Genomic DNA, 17,579 nt, shown 5'->3' on the forward strand with positions numbered 1-17,579 from the left:
AAGCCAGAGCTTGGCAGAGAGGTCCAGGTCTGCAGCTCTGGGAGTGAATTAGCTTGCTAAGGGAGAAAGTAGAAACCAAAGGGAAGAGATGCTTCAGATAGACCTTACAGATGACAGAACAGCAGCTATTCTCTTTCCTGTTTTGTAAAAATGGTAGAAGTCAGTCCGGCGCGGTGGCTCACGCCTGTAATCCCAGCACTTTGGGAGGCCGAGGCGGGCAGATCATAAGGTCAGGAGATCGAGACCATCCTGGCCAACATGGTGAAACCCCGTCTCTACTAAAAATACAAAAATTAGCTGGGCGTAGTGGTGTGCGCCTGTGGTCCCAGCTACTCAGGAGGTTGGGGCAGGAGAATCACTTGAACCCGGAAGGCGGGGGTTGCAGTGAGCTGAGATGGTGCCATTGCACCCCAGCCTGAGCGTCACAGCAAGACTCCATCTCAAGCAAACAAACAAAAATGTAGAATTCTTCTGCATAGTTTTTAGCGGATTAAAACATTAGGGCTGTAAAAGTTTACATGCAGTATTTGTGGATGGAGAGCAACCTTTCCACGTCCCCAGCGCTGCCTGAGATCTGGGTCCTGAAGTGCCTCTCTCTAACCTGCCTTTGTGTCTGTGCTCCTATGGTTCCCTGTGCCCAGCGTTCTTTCCACTCTTGTCTTCCAGGTCAACACTCCTCATACTTTAGGCTTACTGTAGTGTCACCTTCTTTATGAAGCCTGTCCTGGTTCCACCTGCTTCCTGCCTAGAATTGACCTTGCTTTCCCTTTATCTCTTGTTAGGAAAACCTAACAACATGATTTTGTTTATGTATCTGGCTCTTGTTTATTCCACTGTAGGTTTCCTGAAGGCAGAGGCCAGGTCTTAATTCCTATGTGTATTTCCAACACATCCATACAATATATTGTTGACTTTCTGAATGAATAATTGAATGAATGAATGATTATGAAATTGTAAAAGTCCAGGCAGCTTATGGAACATGTTAAGCTAGACGGGTGGGGACACAGAATTAGGAGCACGAGGCATAGAGGTTTTAAGATTTTACAAGATATGCAAGATTTTACAAGATAGAGGTTTTAAGATTTTACAAGATATGAAAAACCCAGATTTACCTTCACTCAATATTCCTAAAGATACAATCTCCCCAGGCGGTGAGCCATGGTACCAGTATTTCAATGTAGTGGCTATACTGTGTGCAGCCAAAATGCCTCCAAATTGTCTTCCTGTGGCGGTCAAGTTTTTAAGAATTGCCACAAATTCTCTTTTCACCCACTCACTGTAAGGAGAGAAAGAAACAATTTTACAATGGAGAGAGGAATTAAAGAGAAAAAGGATATTCCCTGGCTCAATGGAACTGGAACTAAGTATCAGAAACCTAATCCACAGTCAAAATAGAAATACGACTTTATTTCTAGTGTCTTTCCTCAAGTGTCTTCAATCCTCATAAAAAGTCAATTGAAAAATAGTGAAATGTAGTGGAAAGGATTCCCAAGATGTCAAACTAAAAATATGATACTATAAATATGGAACACAGAAAAGTGGCTGAAAATGGCAAGAACCATTATTTTCATTACAAAGAATTGATCCTGTGTAGACACTATCTTGGAACCAGTAGTACCCTACACATTAAACAAAATAATTTCATAAAACATTGAATTACAGGTTGCGTATCCCTTAGCCTAAATGCTTAGGACCAGAGTGTTTCAGATTTTGGAATATTTGCATATACACAATGAAATATCATGAGGATGGAACTCAGGTCTAAACACAAAGTTCATTTATGTTTCACATACACCTTATACACATAGCCTGAAGGTAATTTCATACAACATATTTAATAATTTTGTGCACAAAGTGAAGATTGTGTAAATTAAACCATCAGAAAGCAAAGGTGCTGAATGTAGAATTTTCCACTTGTGGCATCATGTTGGTGCTCAAAAAGTTTCAGTTTTTGGTGCATTTCAGATTTCTGGTGCATTTCAGATTTCTGATGCATTTCAGATTTCTGATTTTTGGATTGGGGTGCTCAAGCTGGATTCACGTTGAGAATTAGGAAAGTAATTATGTTTTTATGATCTGAAGTCTAAATTCAGAGAATAGTCCAGCTAGTTAGCTTCTGCTAACCCTGCATGACACTGCTCTATGCAACACTGGTCCTGCCCAAGCAGCAAATGCAGAGGAATCATGCTTCAAAATAGTGAACTCGGGACACATCATCGCTAGGCAGGGGTGAAGTTCCTGTGGTCTGAGGAAGAAAAGGAATGCAAGGGGCAATCAAAAGAAAATGCTACAACTGGGTAAGTGCTGTAAAGTTTAGAAAAAAATGCTTCAGAGGTGCTCCTTCCTGCTCCTCCTCTGCCTCATCATAATTGCCAGTGCTTATTGTGCAGACACAGCTCTAAGTCCTTTATTGGGAATAATCCATTTCATCTTCCCCAAGACCCTATAGGGAGGACCCTTATCATGTTACCATTTCCACTTTGCAGATGAAAAACCAAGTCACAGAGAGACTAAGCAGCTTCTCTAAAGTCACACAGCTACTAAGTGGCTAAGTGAGAATTCCAGCCTGGGTGGCTTGGTCCTAGGACTGTGTTCCTCACCACCTCTTGCTTCAGCCTCCTGCCACAGAATGCCCAGTCTGGCCTGTGCCTGCTCATCGTCTTAATTCCTTTCTTGAAAACATTTCAATTAATTTCAACCTGGATAGATAGCTCTGTCTTTACACGAAGTAAGATTCCCTTATACATGCTTGCTTTAGAGATAACCTTAATTGAATATATGAGCTACTGAAGGATCTGAAATATAAAAATTCATAATTTCAAAATAAAATCAATTACCTAGTTGATATTCTGTGGAATTTTTTGTTTCTTCAGTAGACAGCATGAACAAATATGAGTTTAAACAATGCAAGTTATTTTTGTACAAAGATTTATAAGATGATTTAAAAGACTACAACCATTAAACATTTATTTTAACATTGTCAGTATGCTTCACTTAAAGATATACTGTACCTGTCAAAAATCAAATTTAAAACAGGGCGTGAATAATGGAGAGGTCCCCAAATGGCACTCTCATATCTGTACACTCTTGTTTTTCTCAGATCAACGTAATTATTTCCACTGATATTACCCCAAATGATCACATCCTTAATGTCTGTGAAGAATAGAAAGTTTAGAAAAATAATAATAATGTATATTAACATAAAAAATTACCTGAAGCCTATTTTTTGTTTGCGTGCATGTTTGTTTTAGGATTGGTCCTTCTGCTATAAAATGAATCTAAGTTTATGATTCCTAAAATTGTGCAAATTGTGTGGATCACCTCCCTAACTGTCATAGTTTGGCAATTCCTAATAATGTTCTATGAATGGTATGGTATATAATTAAATTAAAGAAATAATGAAATGTTCCTTGAAAGAAACTGCTACTGAAAATTATTTCACTGGTGTTTGTCCTGACTTTGCTTGCCATTGAGAGAGAGAGAGGTGGATAGAGAGTAGGAGGTCAAGAGAGGTGAGGGAGAAAGGACTTTTTAATATGCTTTGGTTTTTCACAAGGAGTTCTTGTTCTAGACTAGAATAGAAATTAGGGCAAATCATTTAACTCTCTGATGGGTTGCATCTCTGGCAAAATGAGGATATTGTAAGAGGACCCTGGGCAACATCTTAGTCAACAAATAGTTATGAATTCTATTCTATGTGTGAGACACCTCTAGGTACTACGTTTAGAAGAAAACAAATCAGCCCAAATCCTTACAACATTCTAGGGGTGGTGGGAAGTGGATGAGAAAACAACTATTACACAAAGTGATACATGCTAAGAAGTAAAATAAGACCATAGTGGTTAGAGAGAAATAGGCATTGGGATTCAATATGATTTTATCATTGTTAACTATCTAGGAATGTTCTATGAAAACTTTAAATAAATAATTTTATTTACTTATTTAACTTATTTATTTGCCTAAAAACTTAATCACTTTTAAGTCCACACCACTTCTTACTGTGGAGATTAACTTCTTCCCTCCTCTCCTGTATAAGATTGCTTTTGTCTTCAACTAACAGAATATCCTACTGACTGGCTTAACTGGAAGGACTACTTTTCCCAGGTAATTCATGGTAGGCAGTGACATGTGCTGGTTCAGCAGCTCAGAGATGTGATTCTCTTGGCCTTCCCCTCACGATCATAAAATGGCTGCAGCAGCTCCAACTATCAACCTCTCTCACACAGTTGTGTTCAAGTATTACCCTAACACAGTTGTGTTCAAGGGCAGGCAATAGGGAAAAGGATGGGGTAGAAGCTTCCTCTTTGCCTTTTCTCTTTTCAAAAACTGAAATATTCTTCTCAGGGGACCCCAAATAGACTATATCACTCAACCACTCCTAGTTGCAATGAAGCTAAGAAAAGGGATGATTGTTTGAGCCTCTATAGTAGAGAGAGGCTAGCAGAAGAGAGCGGGAAACAGATTTTTGGTAGCCCACCATCGCTGTCTACCTTTGTCCTGTGAGATTCCTGCCCCCATCAGAATGATTCATGCAGTAGGAATAGCTAGTTCTCCCTCCACCACCCAACTTTCAGGGGAGTTAGTGATGTGCTCCCGGGTCCCTCAGCTGCACGTTGTAGGCGGGAGGGGAGGGTGGGAGTCAGGGTTTAGAGCTCATAGGATCCCACATGGGGAAAATAATTCTTCGGCCAGGTAAGCATATGGTAGGCTTCCTTCCTACAGCCTAAAGAAGCCTTTTACTCGTGCTGGGTTTCATTTTTCTTATCAGCTTTGAGGCCCTTGATAGCTCTAAACATCCTAAATTATGCTACAGAAAATGATAGTGGACATCTGCTTTCTTCCCTCTTGGCATGAATTCTCCCTTCTTCTTCTTCTTCTTTTTTTTTTTTTTTTTTTTTTCGTTAAGAGCATCTTGATTTTTCTTTAAATAACTACTCCTTCTCCAGTGTCAGTCCCTATCTGTCAGGTGGGACTGTCCTCACGCCTTAGGTCCACCTATAGGCATTAGATGCAGATTCCACCCACCCACTCCCTGCCCCTGGCCATGATGATTGATTTAGAGATGGGCATGTGGTCCAAGCCTGGACGATGAGTTTGTACTCCTTTTTGCACAAACAATTGGGAAAGCAAGCCCTCATTCTCCTGGGGTACGTAAACTATAAGCATGTGAGTCTGGGATGCCAGTGACCATTCTGCCAACTTTTAGGGCTGAACTGAGAAGGAGATCAACACAGAGAGCAGAGCAGAGGGATAGGCCAGCAGAGAGAGCACAGGTATGTCCTGGCACCATCGTTTGAGCCCCAGCATCCAGCTATGTCTGAAATAAGAACTACCTCCTGTGTTTTTCAGTTATGTGGGGAAAAAAGTTCTCTACTTGACTTCAATCACTTTTTGTATTTTTTTGAGTCAAGGTCTTGCTCTGTTGGCCAGGCTCACTGCAGCCTCATGGTTCACTTGCAGCCTCAAACTCCTGGGCTCAAGTGATCCTCCCACCTCAGCCTCCCAAGTAGCTGGAATTACAGGTGTGAGCCATGGTACCTGGTGACTTCAGTTACTTTGAGTTGACTTTTTTGCAACAGAAGGGGTCCTGATGAGCCAATAACGCATGGTCTGATAAATAGTGATTTATGAACTGAACTTAGGGGTTATCATGAATCTTGCTTTTCTGAAAAGGTTTGCCACCCTCTTGGCATCTAGAATAATCCCTGAATCATTTCCTTGGTGGTTTTTCTCTTTCATGATGTTTTGCTCAACTTTGGTCATTGCTGGCTGTCTCCTTGCTGCCTCACTGACAGTTCTACTTGGACTCTGTCCCTCTAATGCCTTTTTCCTTTTACCAACTTTCCTCTATTTTTCTTTTTTCTGCTTCTCACATGCTTATTGAATTTGCATAGAGTGGAGCTTAGAGTCACGGTACCAGCAGACCCACAAGACAGCAGCTTTCTGGCTGAAAGCCCCCAACCCCCCTCAACTCCACACCCCACCCACACATACACCTTGTTTTAGATTCTTCTTGATGCTTTTCAGTAGTGTATCATAGACTTTCTGTGATAAGTCACTGTCTACACATATAATTATAAGGTTGATCACAGAGATAAAATAGAAAAAAGTTTTCATTTCCTTCTGAATAATTTTAGCATCAATTTGGTTGAGTGTTGTAGTGACTGTGGGGATAAAATACTAAAGATATGTATGCAAGAATACTGGAAATTATGATTTACAGAGTTTCATTGTAACAAAAAAGAAAATACAGCTCTGGCTATAATGTTAGGGGTTCACTGAAGCCTAATTGTCCTGACTGAGAACATTCTAGGCTCACATTTCATTGTCTTTCCAATTTTGCCTGAGAGAATGCCTGGCATCTCCTTCCCTTCTCAATGGACACTGTTGCACCTGCTCCATCTAAGGGCAGAAGCAGCTAAAATATGTCCAATATTATCTCCCTTTTCAAATACAACAATCAATTTTCTGATCTAGTCTCATCTTCTCATCTTCATATGATTCTGGTATTTACCAGTTCAAAGATTAATAGGAACAGAAACTGATCAGATATCATAATCCTATTGATAAGCTTAACATCCTTGGAAATGTTTATTATGTGCCATACACTCTTCTTAGCACTTTAGGAATACATCTCACTGAATCCTCACATCAATTCTAAGAGATAGGCACTGTTAACGCCCTCATTTTACAGATGAGGAAACCGATACACCCAAGACTAAATGACGGCTCAAGGTCATACGGGTGGGAAGTGGGGCAGAGCCACTTGCACATAGCTTTGATTTTTTTTAAAACACTAGTTACTTTAATTGACTATTGTCTTGGGAAAAATGGAATGCGATGTGTCACATTATCACCTGAATAATATAAATTGTATCTTATTAAATATTTATTGATTTTTATAAAGATGGAAAAAGCCAGACACAAAAGCCAGTAAAAAAAAAAAATGTTTGCACAGTAGTCAAATCACACAATAAGTTCTTTATGTCTGTTTTATACTTCCTATTCCAGATACTCAGAATGTTCCTAGAGGGGCGGTGTTCTTCCTAGCTGCTTTGAAATCATGTTGTTTCAAAATAAAAACAAAAACATAAAGAGACATTCACTCACATGAAGGAGCTGTCTTCAGTTTTCTGGCCAGTATGGCTTTCGCTTCACCTTCCACCCCCAGCGCCACGGCAATAATGTTGTGTGCAATGCGTGGGGCATATCTCATGAGTAAAACTGTCTTCAGGTTTACAAACGTTCTCCCTCCCACGATGACTCTGACGGACTCATGAGCATTTTTCTCTATCAGGTACCCGTAGAGCCTGCAGAGAGGCACCCTGCTTCGGAGGCAGTCCTCCAGAGTGAACACCTCCTTGTCGGTGCTGTCGTCCAGCACCACAATGACATGGGCCTGGCGGAAGGCCTCCTCCACCTTCGTGCAGATGGAGACACTGCGCAGGACGGGAGACGCCAGGTCTTGGGTCTCCACCACAAGGCTTTTGAGATGTTCTTCCGCCTGCTTGTTGTCAAATAGAGTTATGCTAATTTCTGTATGCATCCCAAACACCTCGCCGCTCGTCAGTATGGGAATTAGGTTGTAGCAGGCAGGAGCAGAGGCACTGATAAAAATGCAAAGCTGCATTGTGAATAGTTACATCCTTTGTCCCTTTTAAGCCTTTATTCTTAATAGATATTTCTGCATGTGCATCAATAGGGTGGTTTAATATTTAAATAAGCACACACATAGCTGCACTGACATTCTAAGGCTAGAAGTCAAAAGTAGAACAAAAACTTCTCACTACCAATCCCTTGCTCTGGCCATCTGAAATAAGTCCCCAAATAAGAAATATACCTGTTTATTAGGTTTTTCAAAGAAAACAGAATTCCCCCTATGCATAAATCAAAATAAAGAAACTGTATTATATTACTGTAATTATGTGTTTATATTTCCTCCTAAAAAGATAAAGATATAAGTTTCAGTTAGCCATAGCTCTTTTTTAAAAAATACAACCTCATCTACACAATAATGACCTTTTTTTTTTTTTTTTTTTTTTGGAAAGGACTATCTTTTCCAAATTCTTACACAGAAAAATCCTTACAAAGATGGCAGGATCAACATAGGCTATGTAAGGTGTATCTGTAGCCACAATTCTGCAGTTGTCTACAGCTGTGACTACCAGCTGTGAACTGTAATGCCCATCACGGGAAGTTCAGAAACGCATCTGGGCATTTCTGGTATTCACAGTGGGTTTGGGGAGGTGTATAACGGGGGTTTCAACAGTATCTGTACTGACTTAATTCTTTGAAACATCTAAAGAAGATGTGATAGTTATTAAATCTGGGTGATAGGATCATGGATGTTTATTGCATTATTCTCAACTCCTTTCTGTATTTAAAATATTTCGTAATAACAATTTTAAAAATGAGTATATATTAGGATACACATGCACATATAAGCAGGAAAGTGCAAAAGACAAACTGAGGGGTGAGGAAAGGAGAAGGGGAGGGAGAGAGAGAGCAAGAGAGACAGAGAGACAGTGCAGAGAAAGAAAGAGAGAGAGTATGACAACAAAGACTGCATGTGCCCAGACTGGGAGCAAAGTGGAGCACACATGAGAAGGAGAAAAGCAAAAGGGAGTAAGGTGAGGGGAGTGGGGTTACAGAGAGGGAGTGGGTGCATAGAGAAAAGCCAAAGAAAGCTCTAGCAAGTGGGAAAGAGGGACAGAGCAACAGTCAGAGAGGGTGAGCTTCTGCAAAGCAGCCATGCTATAGAGTTGTTTTTAGACCAAGTGTATGTGTTTGTGTCTGTAAAATATAAAACTCATTTATGAGTTATATGGAGGATACAAACACACACACATACACACAGGCATATGTATATGTATATACATATAAGTATACATACACACAAATTTCAAACCTGACATTCAGGTATTCTTCCATCATGAAATTAATCCCATCTCATTGTCCTTTCTAAATGTAAAATAAATCTCATGAATCCTGGGATTTGACTGTCCTACCTGGTGATCCAGACCTGCAAGGGGTTGATGCAAGTTTTCAGGGCTTCTTCCTCCTGCTCTTTTTCTATATGTGCCCCCAGGTTCTCTTGAGCAATTACCATCATCAGCTCAGTCGTCATGCTAGAGGCGACATTGTAGTAAAGCTAAATATTGGGAGAGAAAAAGTCAGTATCAGAACAGATAACTAGTTGAAATTGGCTATAATGGAAAGTTTTTGTTTAAAGTCAAAATACAATAAAAAGAGACATGAGAGAATGTCTCAGAAAGCAAGATATGTGAAAAATAAAATAATGTAAGAGAATTATCATTGTTAGAACAGATAAGTTAACTTATATACCTGGGCATGCTCCAGGAACTCATTATATCCTCCCAAAAGCAAACCCTTTCCTCCACGATCCAACAGCTCTCTCCAGATGATTGGGGAATTCTTGTGACTCCACTGATTCTTTTCACACACATCTTTTAGCCAATCCTGTTGAATGATATTCCAAGTGAAGTCATATATTAAATCTGCCTGGAAATTCAATTTAATACTTTAGAATTCAAACATTATAATACTAGGTTGCTTTTAATGTCACTACATACACATAAAATAATTTAGATATCTTTAAAGAGTAAATTGTAAATATAGAAAATAGTGATGTTAGTAACAGATTAATTAGATAAGAAAGCGTATTCTTAGGCCGGGCGCGGTGGCTCACGCCTGTAATCCCAGCACTTTGGGAGGCCGAGGTGGGTGGATCACGAGGTCAGGAGATCAAGACCATCCTGGCTAACACGGTGAAACCCCGTCTCTACTAAAAATACAAAAAATTAGCAGGGCATGGTGGCGGGTGCCTGTAGTCCCAGCTACTCGGGAGGCTGAGGCAGGAGAATGGCGTGAACCCAGGAGGTGGAGCTTGCAGTGAACCGAGATAGCACCACTGCACTCCGGCCTGGGCAAAAGAGTGAGACTCTGTCTCAAAAAAAAAAAAAAAAAAAACAAGCGTATTCTTCAAATTAATTGACCAAATAAAGGTACTGAGGAGACCTGGGATGCAAGTGTTTAGCTTAAAGAGAGGTTACATGTTCCAACTCAACTGATTTTTTAAAAAATTCAACTAGTTTTGCCCTTATTCTTCTACATATGCAATATTTCCTGTCTTAGGGGCATATAAAATTCGATACTGTTTTTTAAATCTGTGAGTGTGGTTTATGTAGTTCAGACTAAATTAATAAGCTAAAAGTTATTTGGAGCTTTCCGATAATATCAGAAAAAGTTTAAATTATCATTATCTGATTTGTATAGGCTAGGCCTTCCAATGACAAGATCTGAGTAGAGTCAAACAGAAACATTTTTATCAGCAAAGTACATGGCAGCAGTCTTAAAAACCATGTCATTGGAGGCATGGGTAATGAGGCCACCTTACCAATAAAATCCTGGAAACTAATTTCCTTGCTGATATTGAAGATCTGCCTGCCTTTATCTCACTGAAAGCAAACGGTGCTGCCATGAGGATTCCAACATGGCCCCTCTAGCCACACCATAGCCAGACCAATGAAGTACTGGGCCCATGAAGGAAAGAGACATTATCCCAAAAAACCTTCTTCACCCCGCAGAGCATGTTAATGTCCCAGCAGGAGCTGCGAGGGCATGTACAGGACTGGACCCTCACAGTGCTGAATCAACAGTGGAACATGAAGTTAGACAAGGGAGAATTTACTAGTATGAATCACTTTTCTGTAATTCAAGACTGTATACCCTGGCAAGGACCTCAGAAGACAGGGACAACATGTTGCCAGACTGGCTCTTAGAAACTTGGAGAAAGTAATTAAATAAAATAGAAATGCCAGACTTCATGGAAGACAGTAGAAGAATGGATCAAAAGACTAGTGATGCCAGGTGTGGTGGCTCACACCCATAATCCCAGCACTTTGGGAGGTCGAGGTGGGGGCAACATCTAAGGTCAGGAGTTCGAGACAAGCCTGGTCAACATGGTGAAACTCCATCTCTACTAAAAATACAAAATTTAGCCGGGCGTGGTGGTGGGTGCCTGTAATCCCAGCTACTCAGGAGGCTGAGGCAGGAGAATTGCTTGAATCTGGGAGATGGAGGTTGCAGTGAGCCGAGATTGCGCCATTGCACTCTAGCCTGGGTGACAAGGGCGAAACTCCATTTCAAAAAAAAAAAAAAGACTAGTGAACGTGGTACTATGGAAGGCTAGAAAGCCCGCCATTCAACCATGTTCTCTGCAAGGGACTGGAGGATACGACATGCACCTAAGTGATAAGGAATGCACTGGTGAGAGAGGTGCACTGAGAAGGGTGCACTGGTGTCACTGAGAAGCCCAGTGTGGCTGTCCATTCTAGGCCAAGGCTGTTTTGTGTTTTTTTTTTCTTTTTTTAAACTTCTATTTTAAGTTCAGGGGTACAAGTGCAGGTTACATAGGTAAATCTGTGTCATGGGGGTTTGTTTTACAAATTATTTCATCACCCAGGTGTTCAGCCTAGTGCCCATTAGTTATTTCTCGTGATCCTCTTCCTCCTCCCACCCTTCACCCTCCAATAGGCCCCAGTGTGTGTTGCTTCCCTCCCTGTGTCCATGTATTCTTATCATTTAGCTCCCACTTCTAAGTGAGAATATGTGGTATTTGGTTTTCTGTTCCTGTATTACTTTGCTAAGGATAATGATCTCCAGCTCCAACCATATCCCTGCAAAGGACATAATCTCATTCCTTTTATGGCTGTGTAGTATTTCATGATGTATATGTACCACATTTTCTTTCTCCAGTCTATCATTGACAGGCATTTAGGTTGATTCCATGTCTTCACTATTGTGACTAGTGTTGCAATGAACACATGTGTGCATGTGTCTTTATAAAAGAATGATTTATATTTTCGGGGGTGTATACACAGTAATGGGATTTCTGGGTTGAATGTTATTTCTATCTTTCTATGCTTCCACCGATAGTATATAAGTGTTCCTTTTTCTCAACAACCTCACCAGCATCTGTTATTTTTTGACTTTTAAATAATGGTCATTCTGACCGGTATGAGATGGAATCTCATTGTGGTTTTGATTTGCATTTCTCTAATAACTTGTAATGTTGAGCATTTTTTCATATGATTGTAGCCAAGGCTGTTAAAGGACATGCTGCTACACACCTGAACTCCCTGGCAACTGAGATGATAAAATCCTGAAATAATAGAGGCCAGTGGGCAGTGCCAACCAGAGAACATTTATTGTGACAGAAGCACTACCAACCCAGCAAATAATATAACTTAGCTGAAGACCAGACCAGTAGAGAGTGAGGGAAATCTATAATGGATGGTAGAGAAGAGAGGGAGAGAAAAGAGGTGATAAGTGTCAGTTTGGCCCTGAAACTATGAGCAGTGGAGACTATAGTTCATTTGACTATCCTTTCTCTTATCAAGTTTCCCCAGGGAAAGATGGCAACCAGAATCCTGGAGGAGCTGTTCCAAGATGGTGTGAACTGATTATAGGGAGCATGTGGATCCAAAAGGCATAACAGGTGGACTGTAGCCAGTGCTGTCATGTACACTCCAGGTTCCCCCTTCACAAATGAGGCACTCACTCTCCCAGGCCCCTGGTGTATTAGAGGCTGATAACTTAAAGTCTGACTCCATTCTCTGTCTAGGAATTGACTTCAGCCCAAGAAAATTGCCTTGCCTAAGGTTAAGTTCCTTCCCAGGGACAGCTGATATCCAATGGCTGGTTGAGGAGGGAGCACAAAAGCTCAGCTACCTTGCCTCAGTTTGGAATAGTTCTGAAAGGCCATCAAGAGTTCACTGTGGGATCTGCTGAGCCCTCTGTTGCAGCTATGTTGAAGTTCAATTTCTCCCTTTACCCAATCCTGCCACCCTCATTCCGTTTCAGAATGCTGTTCCCAAGACCACTTCCCAGTAAAGCCCCTTCACCAAAATCTACATCTCAAAGTCTGTTTCTGGGGAAACAGAGTCCCAAAGAAGGGTATACCAAATAAGTCATTGGAAATCAATACCAAGGAGAATGAAAAGTTAACAAGTGCAGTGTAAGCTACCTGGATTCTTCAGGGGGTGCAGTCAAACTTATTCTACTTATTGATTAGGGTCTCATTTGTTCTACTAGGTATTAGGAAAAAAACATAAATATTATTTTGAGGCTGGTAAGTAGGGACTTGTTTTACTAGTATTCTAATATCACTAGTACATGAACAGTCATTACTAGAAGCCAATCTAATACACCAGTTAATATTTAATCAAATTAAAACACATTTTGTGCATGAGTGAGTTCAACAAACTATAAAGGTTTCTTACCTCCCAAACCTCAGGACGTTGTGTGATTTTATGTATCCGAAAATCAGGAAGATTCTTTTGTAAATAGTCTGCCAGAAGTTCTGTTTTAGCATAATATGGACAATCTGCTCTACCTAAAAAAATTCAAATTAGCAATGTTTTCTTTCATCATGCAGAAATTATTATGTAGTTCTAAGTATTTGCTATGTAATTACAGAATTAGTCATAGTTATGATATAATTTGATAACATAAAGTTGCAGTATAAACTGCTATTACACAAACTTCTGATGTTTATTAGATTAATACAAATAAAATAAACTTCGTAAGAGGTCAGAATCTTAAGTAATAAAATGTGGAAAGAAAAAAAACCCTACTGAATATTTATTCTCTTCTAGTAATATGCTAGACCTCACTTCCTCTAGGAGGCTGCTAACTACTACTAATTCAGCATGAATTAGTACTGATAATGAACTACTCACTAATGGCCACCAAAAGGTAAAGTTTGAAGTCAGGAGTGGTGGTAAAATCACTTTTGGATTTGATGTGTGTCAGGAAGTTGTGGGGGTGGGAAAGAAGAATCTGGGATAACTTCTGTTTTCTAGCTTGGGCAGATGATGTTGATCTTAACTGGAGAAAAATCATGAATGAGAAATTTAACTTTAGTCAAGTGCAGTTGGAGGTATTTGTAGTATGTCTAACTGGATATGATCAGCAAGTAGCTGGATATATATATATATATATATATATATATATATATATACTCATACATACATATATATATACACATATACATACATACATACATACATACATATATATATATATATGTGGGGTGCAGGTGCCATGTAAGGGTTTCAGACACACAATTTGTAGCAACCAACACCCAGGTTGCAGTTAAAGCCACTACATCAGATGGAATTGGGTGTCTGATAGAGCAGGAGGGATGGGGCAAAATGCAGAGCCCTCTCTGTAGCATTCTTCCTCAGTTAAGATAACTTAACTCCTAAGTTATCAACCTGTCTGAAGCTACCCCTGTCTATCAGTCACCCTGTCTAGTTCAAATCTATGGTTCATCTCTTCAAACCACTTTCTGGTCCATGTCTTAAATTATCTTTCTCCACTATCCTTTTGGGAAATGAGTGTGATAAAAGCCCCTTATCCTGGATGAACTCAATTACTTGCCTTTTCTGTAGCTGGGTCCTACCTGCTAGCCACCACTACAGAAACATGGTAGAACCAAGCGGAGGGCACCTTTAAAATTCATGGTCACCAGCTTTAATTGGCCCTCAACCCTGTGTGGAGATCCCTCTGTTTCCCTGATCAGCACTCTCTTCTGTTCTCCACCATTACTATTCCAGACTTTTTCCTCTTCCTCCAAATCTTTTCCTTCTCCCCAACATTCCTTTGCATTATCAGAACACAACAGACAACTTTGCTTTTTACTTTACAAAAACCAATCCAAACAAAACAAAATGGCATTAGTTTGGAAAATCTCCAACCTCCTCCATCACATCTATATGCCTGTCTGCATTTGGACTCATCCTTTCCTCCTTTCTTCATTTCAATGGAAGAGGAGTCCTACCTCCTGTCTAATCTAATCCCACCACTTATGCTCTGAATCCCACCCTCATCTGCCTTCATAGGAACCTTGCTTAGTTAATTATCCTCTCTTTCTAGAGTCTTGTATCTGTTTCTAATAGTCCCTTTCTGTCATATTTAAATATACTCAATATATTATGTTTCTCCTGTCCTAAGAGGCAAAAAACTCATCTCCCCCTCTAGCTATTGCCTTTCATATGTCCTTTTTGATCAGAATATCTTGAAAGAGTCCCCTATACTTGCCATCCTCAGTTCTTCACTTCCATTTATTTCTCATCCACTGCAATGTAGCAGACCCCACAATTCTCTTGAAGGTCACTGAAGACTTCCTTGCCACTAAACCCAACGGATACTTTCCGATCCTTTTCTTGTTGACCCTTGGCAGCATTTGCCACTACTGCCCCCTTCCAAGCTTTTGAAACACCTGCGATAGTGGGGGCATTCTCCCAGTTCTCCTACTTCTATGGTCACTCCTTTCTATCCTTTCCAGGTTTCCATTCCTTTATCAACCCATTAAAAGTTATCATTCTGAGAAGCATTTTGTCTTTATAACTTACATATTCTTTTTGGCCAATCTGCTTCATTCCCTTGGCTTCAAGTAGCAATCTATATTTCCAGCTCAGATCTATCTCCTTATCTAGATGCCTGCACCCTCCTGTATTTTCCCATCTCCTTCAAAATGTCTCATAGGCACTCAGAAGGTCTATGATGTATTTTGTCACCATTCCCCTACTAAATGTGCTTAGTTGCTTATATTTTTTATGTCCATCTCCCTAATTATCTAAGAGTAGTAAGAGTATCCAGAGTATTAAGCCTACTCTTCCGCGTTTTTTTTTTTTTTTCAGTGACTCCTAATCTCTGCAATTATTCAAACCTCTGCTTGGGAACAATGTTTAACTTCTTTTTCTCCCTTATCTGCCCTCCTCCACTCAATTAGACATCCACTTCTATAGATTCTGCCTCTCTAATATCTCTCCAATCCATTCACTTCTCTCCATCTCCATTGTTTGCCACTCTAGGCCAGGTCACTATCAACTCCCTCCTGGACTATAGCACTAGTCTCCTAACTGGTCTCTTGGCATCCAGTCTTTTTCTCCCACACTATAGCCGTAACATTCAGATAAAATTCAAATTTGATTAGGCCCTCCTCCCCTTCCAAAAACCTTTCATGTACTCTGGATAAAGTCTAAACTACTGAATGTGGCTCAAAAGAATCTACATTATCTAACTCTAGCCTCACCTTATGAAATTCTCTTCCTTGTACTATTTGCTTCAGTCCTAATAAACGTATTTCAATTTTATGCTTATTTTATATTTTCAATTATCACCAAACTAGTTCTCCTTGCTGTAACCCAACTCCCAGTTACCCATGCCTAAATTGCTCCCCTCCTTTCTACCTCTTCTCTGTTAGGTAATTCATTATCATCTTTCAGGGAGCTGCTTAAAATCTCTCCCTCTGGGAAGCCCTTACCTGATTAAGTAAGGTCCCCTGCTATCGTTCCTATAGAACCCTGCCCTGCCAATGTCATACATGCAACATTCTCTGCAAGTGTGTTTTCCACTGACTTCCCACCATACAGTTAGTCAGTGTTCAAAAATATTCTTCCAGGCCAGGTGCGGTAGTGCATGCCTGTAATCTTGGCACTTTGGGAGGTCAAGGTGGGCAAATCGCTTGAGCGTAGGAGTTTAAGACCAGCGTGGGCAACATGACAAAACCCCACCTCTACAAAAATACAAAAATTAGCTGGGCATGCTGGTGCATGCCTGTAGTCCCAGCTACTTGGGAGGCTGAGGTGGGAGGATCGCTTGAGCCCAGGAGGTCAAAGCTGCTGTGAGCCATGATTGCACCACTGCAGTCCAGCCTGGGTGACAAAGTGAGAGCCTGTCTCAAAAAAAAAAAAAAATCTTCTGTGGATGGTAGATGTCAATTGTGTTCAATGCATCAAAGAGATCAAATAAGTCAAAGACTAAACAGCTTCTATAAAAGTCAGTGGTGACTTTGGTGACAGCAGTTTCTGTCAGGAAGCAGAAGTAGAAGCCTTCTTCCAAGATTGATTGGAAGGCAGAACTGGAGATGGAAGAGCAGTCTACTCTTTTAAGAAACTTTATGAGGAGAGGAGGTAGGTACCATGGATTGTTGTAATAAAAGCCTTCTCAGTTGAGTCCTTGCTGTCAACCAGCACTTTCAATCATTCTCTCCATTGCTGCCAAGACAGGCTTCCTAAAATGCAAACTCATTAAGACTACTCTCCTGCTTAAAATTTTTCTATAATTCCTCATTGCTTTCAGGATACAGTTCAAACACCTTTGCTTGACGTACATGAAATGCAAGGACCTGGCTCCTGTTGTAGCCCCAGGTCCTGTCACGCCCCACATATCCAGATCTTCTGTTAGGCCAGGAAGCTTCCTGCCTCTCTGCTTTTATCTGGAATAGCCTCCTGAGCTCACACCTTCACAACTCAGCACCTGTAATACCTTCCCCAGCCAGTTGCTTGTGTCCTCCTCTCCCTCATCCCCCAAACCCAGATTAGGAGTCTACGCTCCCAGAGACCTGTGCAGATCTCCTTCATTGCGTTAATCACACTGTATCAAAAGTACATGTTCTGTGCCCCATGAGACTGAAAGCTCCTCGAAGGCAGGGATATGTTTCCCTCCATTGCATCCCCAGTGTCCCACAGTGCTTAGCGCACCGTCAC

General features: G+C 40.6%; 1 protein-coding gene across 8 annotated transcripts in view; it reads right to left on the reverse strand.

Annotated features, from left to right (window-relative positions):
- The window catches only part of MDH1B (malate dehydrogenase 1B), a 40,400-nt gene that overhangs the window by 22,277 nt on the left and 544 nt on the right, over nt 1-17,579 (reverse strand). For 3 of the 8 annotated variants that reach the window (XR_004027736.1, XM_003253990.4, XM_012501287.2), the window contains exons 2-7: nt 13,305-13,417; nt 9,346-9,480; nt 9,009-9,151; nt 7,111-7,607; nt 3,012-3,153; nt 1,113-1,276 (exon numbers count right to left, since the gene is read on the reverse strand). Coding sequence is in view for 7 of the 8 variants with exons in the window: in XM_003253990.4 (XP_003254038.2) it covers nt 1,113-1,276; nt 3,012-3,153; nt 7,111-7,607; nt 9,009-9,151; nt 9,346-9,480; nt 13,305-13,417 (1,194 nt within the window). In the remaining variant the exon portion in view is untranslated. Of the gene's footprint in view, nt 1-1,112; nt 1,277-3,011; nt 3,154-7,110; nt 7,608-9,008; nt 9,152-9,345; nt 9,523-13,304; nt 13,418-17,579 lie in introns of all 8 variants that reach the window. The other 5 variants (XM_030802457.1, XM_030802456.1, XM_030802458.1 and 2 more) reach the window with 4 other exon arrangements.

The sequence above is a fragment of the Nomascus leucogenys genome, chromosome 22a, assembly GCF_006542625.1.
Source record: "Nomascus leucogenys isolate Asia chromosome 22a, Asia_NLE_v1, whole genome shotgun sequence".
Classification (NCBI taxonomy): Eukaryota; Metazoa; Chordata; class Mammalia; order Primates; family Hylobatidae; genus Nomascus; species Nomascus leucogenys.